General features: G+C 33.1%; 1 protein-coding gene across 1 annotated transcript; it reads left to right on the top strand.

Annotated features, from left to right (window-relative positions):
• Positions 1–17309: 17309 nt before the first annotated feature.
• On the top strand, positions 17310–18542 carry LOC111053266. Its single transcript, XM_022340115.2, has one exon. The coding sequence runs from the start codon at positions 17310–17312 to the stop codon at positions 18540–18542; it is 1233 nt and encodes a 410-aa protein (XP_022195807.2).
• Positions 18543–19287: the final 745 nt, after the last annotated feature.

Here is a 19287-nt window from a genome sequence, read left to right as displayed (position 1 = left end):
ACAGAACCTCAACTCTTTAGGGAGCTTCCTCCATCTATAGTGAGGTTCACGTTATAATGGCTGTGGATTGATTGATTGATTGATTGATTGATTGATTGAGTACTTTATTCATGTAGATTACAATATATACTGGCTTATAATACACTTATATACAATACAGCAAAATTATAGATGAATTTACATAATATAGACTAAGAAAATAATTATTGAACTGTATATGATATGAAAGAGCAATTTGTAATATAATAACTGTAGATAATTATATTGTTATGCATCTACATAGATTGGCGGAGATTTGGACTTATCAATGTCCATTCTTCGGAAAGAATATTAAAAAATATCCTCCCCACTAACTCTCTACCAAAACGTTAATTTCATTAATAAAACTAAGAATTTATTTATTAGTGGAAATATTATAGATGTTTTAATTAATATGAATATTTAAGAGAAAAAAAAACAGAAAATTGATAAAGTAAAATAATTATATAGGTAGACTAGCAGGGCACCCGTGCTTCACTACGGGAATTAAAAGATAAGGTTATTTTTGTGAAACATTTATAATCTAAATTCTACCAAAATTGTTATAATCGTTTATGAGATTAGGCCTCAACTTGGCATGAAAATTATTGAGTCAAATAATTTGAATAATTAATTGATGTGTTGGAACTGCTCTGTAGAATAGTAGTCCAATTGCAGAGAATTTTGTAGAATATTGGGCGGGGCTTAAGAGTCGACCTCGACTCTATTCATTGGTAATTAATATTTCCCGTTGACAGTTATCAAATTAGCAGTGATCATGTTATTTTTGCTTTTGCTTGATGCAATTGAAGCTTAAATTCCAAATTAAGTTGATTCGGAATTCTATGAATCTGGTATCCATGGATCTCTTGCTTATTCTGAAATTTTTGGCATAGCATGATGCTTAATTTTCGTTATACTCATTCAAAAGTGTGAAAACAGTCAATCCACTGATTCTTTCTCCCATGGAAGTCCATTCATACAAAAGAGTCTATTCATAATAGTTAGTATAACATCTATTGTAGCTGATTCCTCATGTCCTAAACTTTACTATCATAAATATTAAAGTGGGATGAATTTGCATAAATCTGAATAGAGCCTATTCAATCACTTTGATTATTGACTACCATTATATGATTTCTTTCTTCGATCTTAGCTTGAAACTAAGAGCTTAGGGATGGAAATTTGAATGTAAACTAACATATGACTCAATCTAAAATATCGGGGCACCGAGCTTCGATAACCTTGTTGTTTATTTATTGATAAACAGAATACAATTATTTAAAATGATTGCGGAAGGACTAACAAGCCCAAACACTCTTTCTTCCCCGAATTTTGATTTGTACACTATAAATAGTCCAAAAAGTGGGTTATGCTCCATACACTTGAATTCAGATCCAATTTTAATCCAAACATTTGAAAACAGAAAAGTTCTGATCTAGATTGTTTACAGACCAAATTGAATAACAAAAAACACTCACTAATCACTTAAAACTGTAAAATAATGATTAATGATATACTCTAATTTAGGATGATATACCATGTCATGTCAACAAATCAGTTTATTTTGATCAAGTCGATTGAAATTTCTAGATTCAACAGCTGGACATAATTCTATCTCTCTCCTACACAAGCACTCTGTTATCGACAGATGTCGAAATTATCATCTGTTTTTCCGAGAATGAATAATTATTATCCTTTTCATGTCCTTCAGCGAGTTTCCCAGGGATGAGACCTATGGCAATCGATTTTTTATGTCATAAACCACTATGTTCCAAATTTCTTGAAAATCGTTAGAGCTGTTTGCGAGATCCGTTGGACATACATAACCATATACATAACCATATACATAACCATAATACAGAAATTGCTCTCTTAATATAATAGGATTGACAACTTTAGTATTGTGATCTATCAATATCAATAGGTTTGTCTTGTGTCATGTAATGACATCATTAAAGGAAATGGGAGCAACTGATGGAATATTATGTTTTTTTTCGATTTAGTTTTTAGCTGATATTGAAACATGAAAATATCAGGCCCAGTAGCACTCTAGCCTGTTCAATTTCCATCAGGATTGAATTTAATGAGAATAAATCAGAGCAGGGGTTTTTTTTAATAGAAGGATTTTCTCATTGGTTCTCGTGGTATTTAGTCTGGATAATGAATTAACAGACAGTGCAACTGGCTCTCTCAAGGCCATGGCTGCGAACAAACATGAAGCAACAGAGGAACCAATACAACAGAAGCTGAAGAAATTAGTCGCATTTCTATCACCTCACAATAAACATTACATTCAACTACCATATGTTTGGAGAGATCGATTTTTAATTTCTTTTGCTATAATCCGGTCACTTCCTGAATCCATTTTTCCAGATGTTCCATGAATACTGTAATGTTTTAAATTAATTAGGTCGCCAAATTTGTTGACTTAACTACAGCTATTGTAATATTTTTCATTTGCACACACTCTCTCACGTTTTCAACAGATTATGGAAACTTTTTTCTGATTAGCTGCTACTTGAGGGACCAATAATCCTCTCTCAAGGAACTTCAGCGAATTTTCCCAGAGTTGAGACCTGTTCCAAAATAATGTTTTTCGCAGACCCACTATATTCCTGATTCAATAAAAATCCTTAGAGCCGTTTCGAGATCCATCCGACATACATACATATCCACAAGCACACATATTCAAACAGAAATTGCTTTCTTAGTATAATTGACTTCAATGATTATGATTTCATTCAATGAGAGCTTATTTCACAGTAGCGATCATCAACATTATTATCTTCATCTGATCTAAATTAACCAAATTATAGTAAGATTCACATCAATGTATTAGCATTGTTTGAATGGGGAGCATTGATGCTATTAATTAGGAATATTGACAGTCAACGAACTATTATGCATATTCTCTAATATTTTTAGAACAAACAATCAATGTTTGGGAATAATTAATTCATGAGAAAAGCGCCTTACTTCTATGAAAGATATTTTTACATTAGGAAAAGCAACAACAGCGATTAGGCCTTTCCAATAAATAACCCCTTTCTTTCGCCCAAGTTATATTTTGGCCGAATTTCCACAACGGACACTTCTGAAGTTTTAAAAATACCCTCCATATATCATACTGAATTATTAAAATTTAATCGAAATTGTACAAGCAGTTTTCGCGATGTCGGATATACAAACAAAATTAGTCTTGATAGAATAGGATGAATTGATTGAAGCAACTCCAGTCATAAAATTTTGTTCTATGGAAAATAAAAATTATCTATACTCCCAGGAATAGGTTATAGCTCTGATTGAAACAGCAGTGCCCAATCAATTTGTTTTCGATAAATGCATTTTAATTAGTTCTTCAACTTGGTGCCAACCTAATCAAGTCATCTCAACTTAATGCCAACCTGACAAAATTATTAATTTAGTTGCCAGTAGTCAACAACTGTTTTGAAGAGGTACTCTCTCTAGATTATAGTTCTATAGTAACATATTATGATATGGACATTTCAATTATAATTAAGAGATTGGGAGAAGAAGAATATACATGCTAAAAGACGAACTTTACACCCTTAAAAACCACCCTTAGAGTTGAAATATCACCAAAAGATTTCTTAGTGAGTACCTAGGACGTATGAGGAAGCTATATTCCAAGTTTTGTTGCAATCCATCCTGTAGTTTTCCAGAAATCGTGATCAGTGAGTCAGTGGGATAAGAATTTTATAAGTATAGATAAGATCAAATTATTGATTAATAAAATGAAGTGAGCTGAAAGTAGATCAGAGTTATCAACTTTCAGTAATATACAGCAGTATGCAGTGGATAATTGAAATAACATGAGTTTATATAATATATACACAATTCATTCTATAACAGGTTTAAAGGGTTATATTGGTGGGATGGTTGTCATGTGATCGTTCTAGGGCCGGACAGTTTCAGTCATTTGTTCCAAAAGATGTTTTTTTAAAGTCAGGATGAAGCTCGCTCGGCTCTCGATGGACCTGATAGAAACAGGAAGTGCATTCCATGCACGACAGGCGCTGACTAAGAAGGATTTTGTGAAAGTAGTAGTTCGATGATTGGGTATCCTTGAAGTACTTTCTCAGGTTCTAGTATGTGAAGCATCTATCCTCCTACCTTCAGAGACAAATTTGAAATCATCTTTAAAATAGTTCGGATTACCGTATTTCAAGATATCTCTAACAAGCTTGACTATTCGAAAAAGCCTTTGATCAGGAAGCTTTAATGTTGAACTAGCAATGTGGGCTAGGGTGATATCATGGCGTTGAAGAGAGTAGACGAAACGTAGACAATAATTTTGGCAACGCTGTAGTTTATCATTCAGAGTGACTTGCATATCGTTGAGAACAGAATTACAATACATTAAATGTGGGAAGATATGAGATTGAACCAATAACAATTCAATGTTTCTAGGGAGGATGTCGTGCATTTTCTTCAATGAGTGCATTGCTGAAAATGCCTTTTTACATGTTTTGTTCACTTGTTCTGACCAGTCAAGAGTATTATTCATAATAATTCCTAAATTTGTAACTGAGCTACAGTAAGGAATGACATTGTGTACGTTCTGTGTACAGTAAATTGTTCCAGTTCCAATCGTCAATTATTCCATCACGTGACTATAAAAAAAATAGTACAAAATAATCCCATGGACCGCCATTTCAAAATCGTTCATTCAAGCTTTTGGCGCGCACATATCAAGTTAATTTATACTAAAATGTGTCGTTTAATAGCTGCGTGAATGAAGAAAGGCTGTTTTACAAGCCTACCGTCTAGAAAAGTGTAAATTTCTTTTATACCATTACTCTCAAATTTTCTATCAAAAAAATTCATTTAATGAATGGTTATCAAACATCATATTGTTGGTTATGTATTCTATGCAATGGTAAACAAACTATCAGCGCATGCGCAGAGAAGCAAGCAGACTACAATGATCGACCAATGAGAGCTCAGATAGTTGGAACCTGTTGGAACTGTACCAGGTCGGACAATTTACCACACTTCGACTGTGGAGCAGAAAGTTGGAACTGGAACAGGATTCTGGAACAGAATCTGTCAAGATTCCTCCCATGGAACGTGGAACTTTTTACATGGTAAATTGTGAATTGGACAATTTACCACATTCCATGTACACAGAACGGGCCCAATACCGTCTACACTAATTTTCTGAATCGATTCAAGGTCAATATTGTTTATAAGACGAGAATATCCAATTATAATGGGTTGTGTTTTGATGGGATTAAGCTTAAGGCCATTTTTCTTTGTCCATTTTACTATCAAATTGATATCCTAATTTATTATTCCAACTGTTTCATTAATTTTTGTTATGGGACAGCTTGAATAGATTTGAAGGTTGTCTGAATAAGTATGGAAACTGATGAATTTCATAATGGAAGAGAGGTCATCAGCATACAAAGTAAAGAGGAGAGGGCCTAAAATTGAACCTTGTGGTACTCCATGCATAACGTTTTTCCAAGTTGACTTTTTGTCACCAACAGATACACATTGTTTCCTACCTGATAGATAGGATTTGAACCAAACTAATATTGAAACCAAGAATAGCTAACTTATTCAAAAAAACTGTATGATCAGCAGTATCGAATGCTTTAGAAAAATCAAATAGGCTGAGGATGGTGCACTTTCTTTTGTCCATAGCTAACCTTATATCATCAGTGACATGAAGCAGAGCTGTCTCAGTTGAATGGAATTTCCTAAAGCCTGATTGAAAGTTATGAAGCTTACTATTCTTGTCTAGAAATTTTACAAATTGAGCATGAATGAGTCTTTCTAGCACTCTGGACAATGCAGGTAGAATACTGATTGGTCTAAAATCCTCAACTTTATTGGGTGATGGAACTTTATTTAGAGGGCAAACCAGAGCAAACTTCCAGTTTTCAGGGTAATTTCCTTCTTCAAGTGACTTGTTGAAAATGTATGTGATGGCTGGTAAAACAGCAAATAACATCTTCTTGATAAATTTAATAGGAATTTTGTCTACACCCATAGCATTACTATGAATTACTATGTTGAATTGCTTCGAAAGTGTCTTCTTCTGAGATTGGATGGAAATGAAATTGATCAGTAATTGGTAAATCTAAGTTTGTAACCTGCTCTCTAAGATCATCGATTTGATTACCAATGACAACTTCGTCACGTTGGTTAGAGTGTGAAACGAAATGGTCATTTATATTGTTCAATGGTAAGTCAATTTGGGGATTCGATTTCTGTTTGCCAAGCCCGAATTCTTTTATTCCCTGCCAAAGTGATTTAGAGTCTTGTCTATTGTTTGTCATGAACGAATTCAAGTACCTAATCTTTGAGTTCCGTAATTCCTGTTTAACTCTATTTCTAAGGCTCCCATACTCTATCAAACTGTCCAAGTCAAATGTCTTTTTAAATTTTCTATGTGCCATCATCTTGAGTATGTCTTCAGTCATTCACGGTACTCGTCGTTTTCTATTAATCCTGCTTGTCATCTAAGGTGCATGTTTGTCATACAAAGTCAAAGTCCAATTCTCGAAAGTCTTGACCATGTCATCAACTGAGGGTAATGCTTCAATTTGATGCCATGGAGTCTGAGCCACATCAGTCAGGAAGGCGGCTTCATCAAAGTTCTTGAAGTCTCTATAAGTGATAATTTTCTGTTCTGGCTTGGGTATCTTATGGGAAAGTACACAGTAGATCAAATCATGTCCAGAAACAGCTTGGACTGAGATTTGACCTGTTTGAGCAACCTCGTTGGGATCACTATCAATGAGAAGGTCAATGAGTGTGTCTGATTCATTAGTATGATGAGTTGGATTGAGAGGTAAAATAGTCATGTTTAGGCATTGGAGAATAGTAGTCAGTTGAAAGTAGTCAAAGTTACGATTTGTCATGTTCAAGTCGGTGTTCATATCCCCCATAACTAGTATAATGGTTATAACAAGGCATACGAGAAAGCAAGGCATTTTCGAAATCTGTAAAATGACCTATTTTTGGTGGGCGATAACAGATATCAACGAGTAATTTATCAGTACTAGATAAGGATAATTCAAGTAGCATGAACTCTGGTCTGGAACAATATTCCTGTTTGGATGTGATTAAAACTTTTGTTTTGATACCATCTTTCACATAAATTGCTACACCCCCACAAGCTTTATATAATCTATCATTCCGGAAAAGTTTATATCCAGGTAATGCAACAAAATTTGATGAAATACCAGGCTTCTAGTATTATATATATATATATATATATATATATATATATATTGCCGTGCTACCAATTTCTCCTAAATCGGCTGGATAGCATTTAACACCTATTAACCTAAGGAAATTTATCGGCTCCAAAGTAATAGATTCTTGATAAATTATGAATGGTTCTATCGCCTATGAATGAGAAATCCAGTTTTCAGAGCAAATGAGCTTATAATCTGCAGAAGAATTTTGGCAATATATTACACAAATATAGAAAGAACAATAACTTACAAGCCTAAGCATCTACAGTTACTACTAACTAAATACTTATCTAGTTTACAGTTGAAAAAACAGTGGCTATTGGCTTGTATACACACAAATCAATAAACAGACAAAATAGAACACTATAAACTGATTAAAACTCAAATTAAAACATTAATAAATTCACTTAAATAGAAAATTATTTAAAGAGCACATAGTTACAACACACATCAGCCAGCCATGTTCCAGAGAGAAGAAGGAAGAACAGGAAAAGAGCAAAGCTTCTAGACACCTCAACATTACGGACACGTCACCAAAAAATTATAAATTACAAGTTTAGAATTCACATTTTATATTTGTTCTCAATAAAACTTTATTTTGAAACTGTTATTTTAAATTTTTATATATCATCTCTATTTAAATAAACCATTTATCTATTAATTCTGTTAACCCAGCCTCGGTGACTCCATGGAACAATGCAACAATCATTTACGATAAAAAATTCTCAGTCAAAAAGTTTGTCTGTATATCGATGACTCTGATATTTACTATAAAGTTTCATAGATCTCGAATTGAAGATTCGATTCCAATGTGAGAAAAAATGTAATATTACAAATACCCCCCTCTTGACATAAAAAAATTTTACTGTTTGAAAATTGTTGAAATTAAATTTGAGAACAGTAACAATTTTTTCTATAAAAACATTACATGTCAACTATAATTGAAAATTATTATAAAAATTCATCAATAACATTTGTTATATGTTTCCAAACAATATTTCAAAGTATCAAAATTACTTTTGATTTAGCTTTATAATTTAAAAAAAAATATCTCAACAGATAATTTAATATGTAAAGAATAGTTTTTTTTTGAAATTGCACATAAATTTAATAGATAGAAAATTTAATTTTTATTGCATAAAAAAAAATTAGTATGTTGAATAAAAAATTTATTATTATTATTATTATTTTCTTTTTTTTTAAATGAATTGGTGAATTGTTACATTTAATTTTCACATAAAATTTCAATAAATCAAAAAATGTTCATTTCTTTCACTATTGACGCGGTTGATTTTATCGATGCACATTTTGGAAAACAGTCCGTTAAGGCACTCAGTATGATTTTCAGTTAAGTGTGACTCCAATGTGATGACGTTAGTGTTGGGCTGATCCGAATACTTGTAGTGTTGGGCTGATCTGGATGCACGTAGTGTTGGGCTGATACTTGTAGTCGACTGATGCATATCAAACTCGATACAGGTGACATCTCAGTTAGCATTGCCTCATGCTTGTAGTAGACGGCTGCATACCAAACTCGATACAGGTGACATCTCAGTTAGCATTGCCTCAAGCTTGTAGTAGACGGCTGCATTCCAAACTCGATACAGAGTCATGTAAATTTTGTATCATATTTGTAATTATACAATGTACATTTCAGGCTTGAAATGACAATGTAATTCGTTTTTTTGGAAAAGAGATAGACGCTGCATACAGGATTAATTTAGGTAAGGTTTGGTTTTTTGATATTTTCAGCTGTTCAAGGTTTAGAGTTCTGCATACAGGAATAATTTAGGAGAGGATTTTTTGAATCAATTCTTTCATGATGCTGTGACTGTTATTCTGAATTCAAAGTTGCAAACGTGAACATGGATGACAATTACCTCCAGGTAATGTAGTAGTGTTAAAGTTTGAGATACAAAGTCAGCAATAAGCGTTGGCATTGTTATTGGCGTATGCTTTGGTGTCGGCATTGGCATCGGCGTTGATATTGGCATTGGCATCAGCATTGGCGCAGGCATTGGCGTAGATTTTGGCATTGGCATCAGCATTGGCGCAGATTTTGGCATTGGCATCAGCATTGGCGCAGGCATTGGCATCGGCGTAGATTTTGGCATTGGCATCAGCATTGGCGCAGATTTTGGCATTGGCATCAGCATTGGCGCAGGCATTGGCATTGGCGCAGGCATCGGCATAGATATTGGCGTAGATATTAGTGTAGATATTGGCGTTGGTATTGGTGTAGTCATCAGCGTAGATATTGGCGTAGTTATTAGTGTAGGCATTAGTGTAGATATTGGCGTAGTTATTGGCATTGGTATTGGTGTCAGCGTAGATATTGGTATTGGTGTCAGCGTAGATATTGGTATAGATATTGGCGTAGTTATTAGTGTAGGCATCAACGTAGATTTTGGCGTAGTTATTGGTGTTGGCATCAGCACAGGCATCGGCGTAGATTTTGGCGTAGTTATTGGTGTAGATATTGGTGTTGACATTGGCGTAGTTGAGTCACACTAGTTCGAAAATCACCCAAATGTTCTTAACACTCTTCATGGCGTTCACTTGTTGCCGATTTCGAGATTCACATGATAATTATTTCAATGTTAATGTCTGTGCTGTACCTGTTATCTTAAAATGCTTATAAACTAAAAAGAAAAATTTTGATTAGGCTATCAATACAATCTAATACACATGAAAATTATTTTTAAGTATATAATCAATATAAAATTGAAATTTGTTAACATCTTATTATACAGTCAGCAATACATATATTGTGAAATTTGGAGACATCAATTATAAATTTCAATATAAAAAAAATAAATTCATTTCCATTTATTCATTGTTCGAATATTTTATAAAAAGCAAATTATTCAATATAATTAATCATCGTTTGTTGGATACTATAGTTTATTTCGACTTTTCAATGTTCTAAACACAAACTACATTTCATGACAAAACTTTACTATCAATCATTAAACAAGAAATCATTCAAAACATCAATAATATTTTGCTTCAAAGGCAATCAATATTCATAATTAATCTGCATCTATGGCAATCAACATTATTAATCATTATTTTGCATCTATGGCAATCAACATTATTAATCAACACATAAAATATTATCTCATTACTGCCTCTCTAAGTCATAACCTTCTGGTCATTTCTTCTTTAGGCAATAATGGTTTTCCATCTCAAAAAACAATCACATACCAGCAAAATTCTAATCAACAAACCCCACTAAAAATTCTACATACACTCCAGCATCCATTTCAAATGATAATCAATCATATCAAAATTTATAGAACAAACAGTTTTAAAATTTTGAAAAAGATATCAAATACAAAAACTTTAGAAAAATTTTAACCTTTAACTCATTTCAATTGATAATATAACACAACGTTTTTATTCAATGAAAACATTATTATTCAAGTTAACTTTCATTAATACATCACATATATATGGCTACACAATTCATTAATACTTTCAAATTTTGAAGTTTATTTATTATAACAAAAGAATTTATGCATAAGAATAGATTTCAGCATTTTCTAAATTGAACCATTTATTTTTTAAAATAATTTATAATTTAAAGACTGTATAATAAGTACAAACATTTCAATATTACAATACAAAGACGATCAAGATGGATAATGGGTAAATAAGTTCCCTAAAAAATACAAACAAGAGAAAAAGAAAATTGGGTAAATAAATTTCCTAAATAATACAAAGAAGAGAAAGATTAATTAGAGCCTATCCTACATGTCAGTACTAAACTTTCATGAGGAAGTATATTTAATAAAATATACTACTATGGAATTTTGTAAATTCCAAGTATGACTCTAATTTGTTATAATTTTGAGCTATCACTCCCACAAAAACAACTGGTGAAGGAAAAAAAATGTTGACTATTGTGACTGGGTGGATAGTTCCTAGATGTCTGTAAGGCAATGTGATAGCAGACTCTAGTATCGGACCACAAAAACAAAAGCATGCAAAAGTTTTTACAAACATTTGATGTTGCAGTCTTTAGGTTTTTATATTGCAAACAAGTAGGTCAGATAATCGAGTCCAGCCATATGTGGTTGACGCCCACACCTCTAAAAGAATCACACCTACTTGTCTACCAAAAATCCAAAGTATTGGACAGCAAAAAAAAAAAAAAAAAATAAAATGCAAAATGGGTTAAAAGCCCAGAAGAAAACTATAACCTAATTACATATGGCTTATGGCACGATATGCAATGAAAGATGAGAACATGGGACATAATTTTGCTCTGAAAAACCTAATTACCTAATATGACACCTGAAAAAAATAGACATGATTAAAATATGTAATACATGATGAAAAAATATACCGCAAGCAAACAATTATTTACACTACAATGGATAGATTTTAGAAAAGTTGAGTTTTATCAACAATTTAAAGATTAGGAAAATAAGCTACTATTTTAACTTCTAATATTATTTCAGAAGAATACAAATTTAAATGACTATGGACAAGATTGGTTAAGATATGCATCACAGAAGAATTTTACTGAACATTACACAAAGACAGGAAAGAATCGAAATTTGAAAAGATTAAGGGCCAAGAAAAATAGGCTACAGGAAAGAAAAAAGACACAATTATGGACTCTTACCATACACTGCGTAGCGATTATGCTATTCTGAATCCCGGCATAACACAGGATTCCTAATCATTGTGTGCTGGGGAATACCCTTTCATCATGTGATTCACTGTCATCATCTTGTAAATAAGCAACTTGAAACAACCTTTGAATACTAACACATCAATGGTGACTTTGTGTTTTGTTTTCTTCAAGAACATAATTTTATTCATGGGTTCATTTGTTTCAACAAAGCCATTTTGCTTACAAAAGTTAGTCATGTTCACTTGAGAATGCATTGCATACACCTTTTCAATTCTCAGTTGAAGGTTGAACTCATCAACTTGACTCAAAGCAACATTCATTTTGTTTACATTTTTCCTAACCTCCACAGAAACCTGTCTCATGTAATCATTCACTTTGTTCATAGTTTTCCTAACCTTAAATGTAGCAATATTACTTTCATGATAGTTGACTTTCAGTGAAGACAACTCCCTACCTACTTCTTTACTCAATTCTTTATCTCATTAAGGTTGACTTTTTCAACAACAGTAACTAGGCCTACATTGTCAGAAACTTGAATGAGTTGATCCTGTATCTTAACACTACTATTATCCTGCTTCACTTTGTTTTCATCTTCATGATTATCACTCAATGTTTCATGTGCATTTTTCAATAGAAGGTTTATACTAACCTGCTCTAGTCTAATGCTAGCAAATTCTTGCTTCATATCATCAAACCTAGCATTTTGCTCATCAAACCTAGCATTTTGCTCATCAAACCTAGCATTTTGCTCTTGTTTAAAATTATCAAATCTTTGTGTTAGGAACTCTATAAGATTTATATCATTTTTAGCTCCTACCATACTTGTTTCATTTGATATTTCTACTAATTTCTCATGACTTGTTACATTTGAAATGTTTTCACTTACAGCTACACTATCGTTTGAGTCATTGTTTAAGGTTAGGTCTAAATCTTGTGATTCTTCATCTAAGTTTTGAATGTTTTCACTGGATAAAACTTTATTATTTTTATTGTTCTCCATCTTGCTACTGCCTAAAAAATATTTACTCATTAGAACCTGAACTTTCTCGAACCGATTTCCCACTCAGCAGCATCTCCCATTCATAATTCATCAAGATATCTATCCTACCAATAATTTTTTTACAACCAGGTATATATTTTGTAGTTTGAGTCCCACACCAGGGCGTACCATTTGCCGTGCTACCAGTTTCTCCTAAATCGGCTGGATAGCATTTAACACTTATTAACCTAAGGAAATTTATCGGCTCCAAAGTAATAGATTCTTGATAAATTATGAATGGTTCTATCGCCTATGAATGAGAAATCCAGTTTTCAGAGCAAATGAACTTATAATCTGCAGAAGAATTTTGGCAATATATTACACAAATATAGAAAGAACAATAACTTACAAGCCTGAGCATCTACAGTTACTACTAACTAAATACTTATCTAGTTTACAGTTGAAAAAACAGTTGCTATTGGCTTGTATACACACAAATCAATAAACAGACAAAATAGAACACTATAAACTGATTAAAACTCAAATTAAAACATTAATAAATTCACTTAAATAGAAAATTATTTAAAGAGCACAAAGTTACAACACACATCAGCCAGCCATGTTTCAGAGAGAAGAAGGAAGAACAGGAAAAGAGCAAAGCTTCTAGACACCTCAACGTTACGGACATGTCACCAAAAAATTATAAATTACAAGTTTAGAATTCACATTTTATATTTGTTCTCAATAAAACTTTATTTTGAAACTGTTATTTTAAATTTTTATATATCATCTCTATTTAAATAAACCATTTATCTATTAATTCTGTTAACCCAGCCTCGGTGACACCATGGAACAATGCAACAATCATTCAATCATTTACGATAAAAAATTCTCAGTCAAAAAGTTTGTCCGTATATCGATGACTCTGATATTTACTATAAAGTTTCATAGATCTCGAATTGAAGATTCGATTCCAATGTGAGAAAAAATGTAATATTACAATATATATATATATATATATATATATATATTATATTGAAGTCCTGAAAACGGAAGATTGCTCCCAGTTCATCAATGTGGCAGCTGAGGGATTGGACGTTAAGGTGAGCAGCCTTGAAAAGTTTTTTGAAAGAGTGGAGCTTATTTGCTAGGAACATACCTGCATCATTATTACTATTATTGAAATAATCACACCTACTTGAGGGCGAGCGAGCTGACGTGTCAGTGAGAGGCATCATGGAAGCTGCAGACCAACCATGAACCGACCTCAGAACGGCACATGACGGGGAAAATGGGGATGTAACTGATAAAACTTAACCTAAATGAAAAAGTCTCTTGATTTGAGTGCATTCTGTATGCCTTGACAGTTCGGCTCCCTTCACTATTTAAAAACACTAGTTTGTCAAAAAAATTTGCTAAACACAATAAGATGTAGATGTTGTGATCTGTGGAGTTCTGGTGATGAATAATCGTAATGCTGAATAAGATAAAGATTGAGGAAGAACTGGTAGTGGGAGATCTGGTAGAGAGAGATAGCAGAACAACGTTGCCGATCCTCTCTCTTCTCAATGCCTTCTATAGACGGTAGCTGATACAGGTTTATTGATGTAATATTAAATGTTCATTCTAGTTTAAAATAATCAATTATATTTCATTAAGCAATAAATTATATTTTTCAATAATTTTATAATGAACTTTCATACTTAAGATGAAATATTTTGTTTATTAATTAATTATTCTACATTGTTAATAGACGATCTGGCAACAGAGCAAAGCGGGAAGGAGATAGCGCTATCCACTTTGTTGGATGATAGACAAGGATAGCAATACCATTGCTAATCAAACACTGCCATTATAACGTGGACCTCACTATAGAGGTATAGTGCGGCTCCTGTAGCTTTGCGTATCGGCGGAGGGCCACTGGACCATAGTACCACAGTATACATACAGTACGGAAACTTGGCTAGTACCCTGACGCTAAAATCCGCCATCTTGTTAGGAAGCGCCGCATTGTAATAGTATTGATGGTAGGTTCGGAACACTTCAATGATCCGGATCAATTGATCTCGTTCACTGCTTCGAGCCAATCAGAAGACCAGGATTGGATCTTCCCAAGGTCACGTGACGTGTTTAGTATTGGCGTCATGTAAAAAGCATTGGTTAGAAAGGCGATTGATTACAAGTTTCCATTCTGTATATTCTGTGATAGTACTACCCGTTCAAAAACATCGACCTCAACTCTGTAGGGAGATTCCTTCATCTAGGGATCCAGGCACTCTGGAGCATGTTTTTGTAAGAGTATTAATAACACCCCGCGAACCATACCTATGCCGTTTCAAAGTCACGGAGGCAAAGCTACGGGTACTATACATGGCTTTATGAAAACACTTCACTTCTTATATGGGCTACTTTTGTGCAAAAATTATAAAAGCAATATGAAAACTTGTAGTACCCTTTAAATTTGAATTCCTTAGAGTTTGATAACTTCAACCAAAAATAATGATAAGAAATAAATTAATCATATGAAAATAAGCATATGTTCATATTATATAGTATCAACTTGTTTATTTATTTTCTACATTTCAACTTGAAAATGACCTAAGGTATAGTCGAAACTAGTCATTGAAATATTTTAAAGTCTCTAATAATAAAGGGTACTAAAAGTTTTTATGACTATTTTCAGCTCAATTAAATCCAATCAAGAGAAGTATGGAATTCAATTCAAAGAGGTACAATTCAGTAATGGAGAGGAAGCAAAAAAAGCTGAAGTTGGGAGCAAGCTGGGTCAAAAATCGAGCTCAACAAACTTACAAACTACAAGTGAGTAATATTGTTTCTTGTTCTGTGAGTAGCTCAATTTTGAAGTCATGCGATTGGAATATACAGTTTTATTTATAACTAACAGGTAACTCGTGCTCTGCAAGGGTCCAATTAAGAACTTGACAAATTAAAAAATTGATCTACTGAAATCTCGAAGAATTTGAAATATACCTATAACCATCCTCGGTAAATAAAGAAGCTATATGCAAAATTTCAAGTTGAGTAGTTCAGACGTAATGATGCGTCATTCGTGAATTCCCTATCCTGTATGTGAATAATAATAATAATAATAATAATATAATAATAATAATATAATAATAATTTTTTTATTCAATTTTTTCTCACATTACATAATATGATAGTTTACAATGTTCATGATAGATCATAAAATAATAACATCTTATATTTTATCACATAATTATGTCGTGAGAATCTATTTAGATCTTCATAATATAATAATAACAATAATAATGATAACTGTACGAACTGAAAGAATTAATTTAGATCTCCTATTATTATTAAGATTTTGTGGCTACCCCATGAAGCTAATTTTAGCTTATATTGGGGTGTTGTTTTAATACATTATTTATCAGACTTGCAAGAGGTTCATAAACATAATATAATTCCTTCTTCTTCTTGTATTTATTAATAAATATTTTTTATAATGTTTACATTTATATGTTAAATTGAGTTATAAACAATATATTAAATTGTTGATCTTCTATTCTTCTATTGATTTGTTATGAAATAGCTCTTTATTTCTCTTTTAACTTCTGCATATGTGTTGAGGCTCTTGAGGTGATTGGGGATGCTGTTGAGGATGTTCGGTACAAAGTATTCCGGTATAGCCTTTCCCATTTCTGTATAAAAGTCTGGTGTTCTATAGTGCAAGTGTCTTGTATTGTATCTATTTTCATTGGTCTGTCTATAATTATTTTCGAAGTAGTATATCTGTAGTATTATGAATTTGTACAAGTTTTTGAATTTGAGTATCTGTATTGCATTTGTGTCTAGATTCTGGAAAAAATGTCTTCTTATTCTGTCAGTCAGTTGAACTACTGGATTCAAGATATAATTCGGAGCATGTCCATAAACGGTTATTCCATATCTTACTTGAGATTAATAATAATAATAATAATAATAATAATAATAATAATAATAATAATAATAATATAATAATAATAATAATAATAATAATAATAATATATAATAATAATAATAATAATATAATAATAATTATTGACCTGCTGGTCAGGTGAGTGCTAAGCAGAGGAATCTATCCATTGCCTGGATAGATTATGCAAAAGCCTTTGACTCCGTCCCACACAGTTGGCTGGTGCATGTTCTCCAACTTTATAAAGTCAGTTCAGGTATTGTCAACTTTTTGAAGCTAGCCATGACTGAGTGGAGTGTCAGGCTATGTATTGGGGATGGAGTGGATTAATTTCAAACAGGTGCTATCAAGGTTGTCAGAGGAATTTACCAGGGTGACAGTCTGAGCCCTCTCTGGTTCTGCCTGGCCTTAAATCCTCTTAGTTTGTTGCTAAGAAATTCCCCATATGGATATAAGCTCAATGTTTCAAGGGAGCTTACAGTATCACACAGTTTCTATATGGATGACCTGAAACTTTATGCCAAGTCACCAGAGCAGCTTGAGAATTTGCTTCAGCTAGTCACTACTTTCAGCCAGTGTATCAAAATGAAATTAGGATTGGAGAAGTGTGCAGTACTGCATGTGAAGAAAGGTAAAGTAGTAAATACAGCAGAAGGGATGTTGACACTGGAAAATGAAATAGGGCAGTTGCAAATAGGACAGACATATAAATACTTGGGACTCCACCAGCATTTGAAAATCTCCCGTGTTGAAGTGTTCAGCCGCTTGGAAATTGAATTTAAGAGAAGACTAAGTAAAGTCATGAAATCTAAATTGCCTTCAAAGCATCTGATTAAGGCAATAAATTCTTGGGTTATTCCATCTCTGACCTACAGTTTTGGTGTTCTGAAGTGGTCTGACACTCGTCTGGAACAAATGGACAGGCTTGTGAGGACTCAAATGACGAAAAACAGGGTGCATCACCCAAGATCATTGATGAGTCGTCTATATATGCCAAGGAAGCTGGGTGGTAGGGGCTTGTCCAGGGTTTCAGATCTGTGTGCAAAACAAGAGAAAAGACTAAGAGAGTATTTCATTTCTGCTAACACAAATCTCCTCAGGGAAGTGTGCCGACTGGATGAAAATTATACTGCACTTAACCTGAGGAATCCTCATGGTCGAGAGCCCTTGACAGTGTATGATTACAACGCAGAATGGCAACAGAGGGAACTGCATGGGCGCTACTGTAGGCATCTGAACTCTGATCATAATAATCATGACCTTTCAAGCAGGTGGCTGATAGATGGAGGTCTTTTCCCAGAAACAGAAGGCTTTATAATTGATATGCAGGATCAGGTTGTCACTACCAATGCCTATAGAAGACATATCATCAGAGATCTGAGCATAAGTGATAAATGCAGGCTTTGTAACGCTGCAGTAGAAAGTATTCAGCACATAGTTTCAGGCTGCTCAATATTGGCACCAAAAGAGTATTTGAGGCGACATAATAATGTTGCAAAAATAGTGCACCTGAAATTGCAGCAGGAATTTGACTTCTTTGAAGAAATGCCCCCATACTATTCTTACTCTCCTCCTGCATTTATTGAGAGAAACCAGATTAAGATCTATTGGGATGTTCAAATGATCACTGACAGGCAAGTCATTCATAACAAGCCTGACATCCTAATGTTGAACATGAATCAAAAAGAAGCCTTGATAATTGATGTAGCCATACCAGCAGATGAAAATTGAGGAAGTATCAAGAGCTAGCATTTGAGCTCAAAGATATGTATGGGCTCAATAATGTTAGAATAATCCCAATCGTAATATCTGTGAATGGTCTGGTTCTTAATTCAACAGTGGAGAGCTGAAAGGCTATTGATGTCTCAGAAACTCTGGTAGGGAAAATGCAGAAGTCTGTTCTGCTTGATACAGCTCGCATAGTACGCCAAACGCTCCAACATATTTGGTAAAATACTCCATCAATAATAGAAAATAATGCGAAGAAGTTGCATAAATTTTGCCCCTCTTTGCATAAGCTATCCGCAATTGCGTGAAAAAGAGGATAATAATTATAATAATAATAATAATAATTTTTTTTTCAATTTCAATTTATTTCAATTTATTTCATTTAAAGTTACATAGTATCATATACATACAGTGTTTTGTTGCTCCTCTAGCTTAGAGCTAATTGAGGAGTATTCAAATTTCATACTACATCATAATAGTTATACATTCCATAATAACACTACAAATGAAAATTTTTGTAAAGTGTTCAATAAACTAAATTGAAAGTCTATTATAGTTTCTATCTGGGATTTGATATTAAAGTTCTAATTATTTTCTACCACTTGAATCACAACATTAGTCACTCTATATTCTACTAAATCGGTGATCAACCTTGCAGACATTATTGTCTCTTGCATTTAGGTGGCTGTGAGCAGCTGACTAGCTGAACCAACATGCACATCAACAATAATTACAACACACACACAGT

This window comes from Nilaparvata lugens, chromosome X (assembly GCF_014356525.2).
Source record: "Nilaparvata lugens isolate BPH chromosome X, ASM1435652v1, whole genome shotgun sequence".
Taxonomy (NCBI): Eukaryota; Metazoa; Arthropoda; class Insecta; order Hemiptera; family Delphacidae; genus Nilaparvata; species Nilaparvata lugens.
Note: the sequence above shows the minus strand (reverse complement) of the source record. Positions and strands in the feature narration are given on the sequence as shown.

Excerpts from the sequence above, each read along its gene's own strand:
- LOC111053266 (XM_022340115.2), top strand. The coding sequence starts at position 17,310 with ATGGATGACCTGAAACTTTATGCCAAGTCACCAGAGCAGCTTGAGAAT.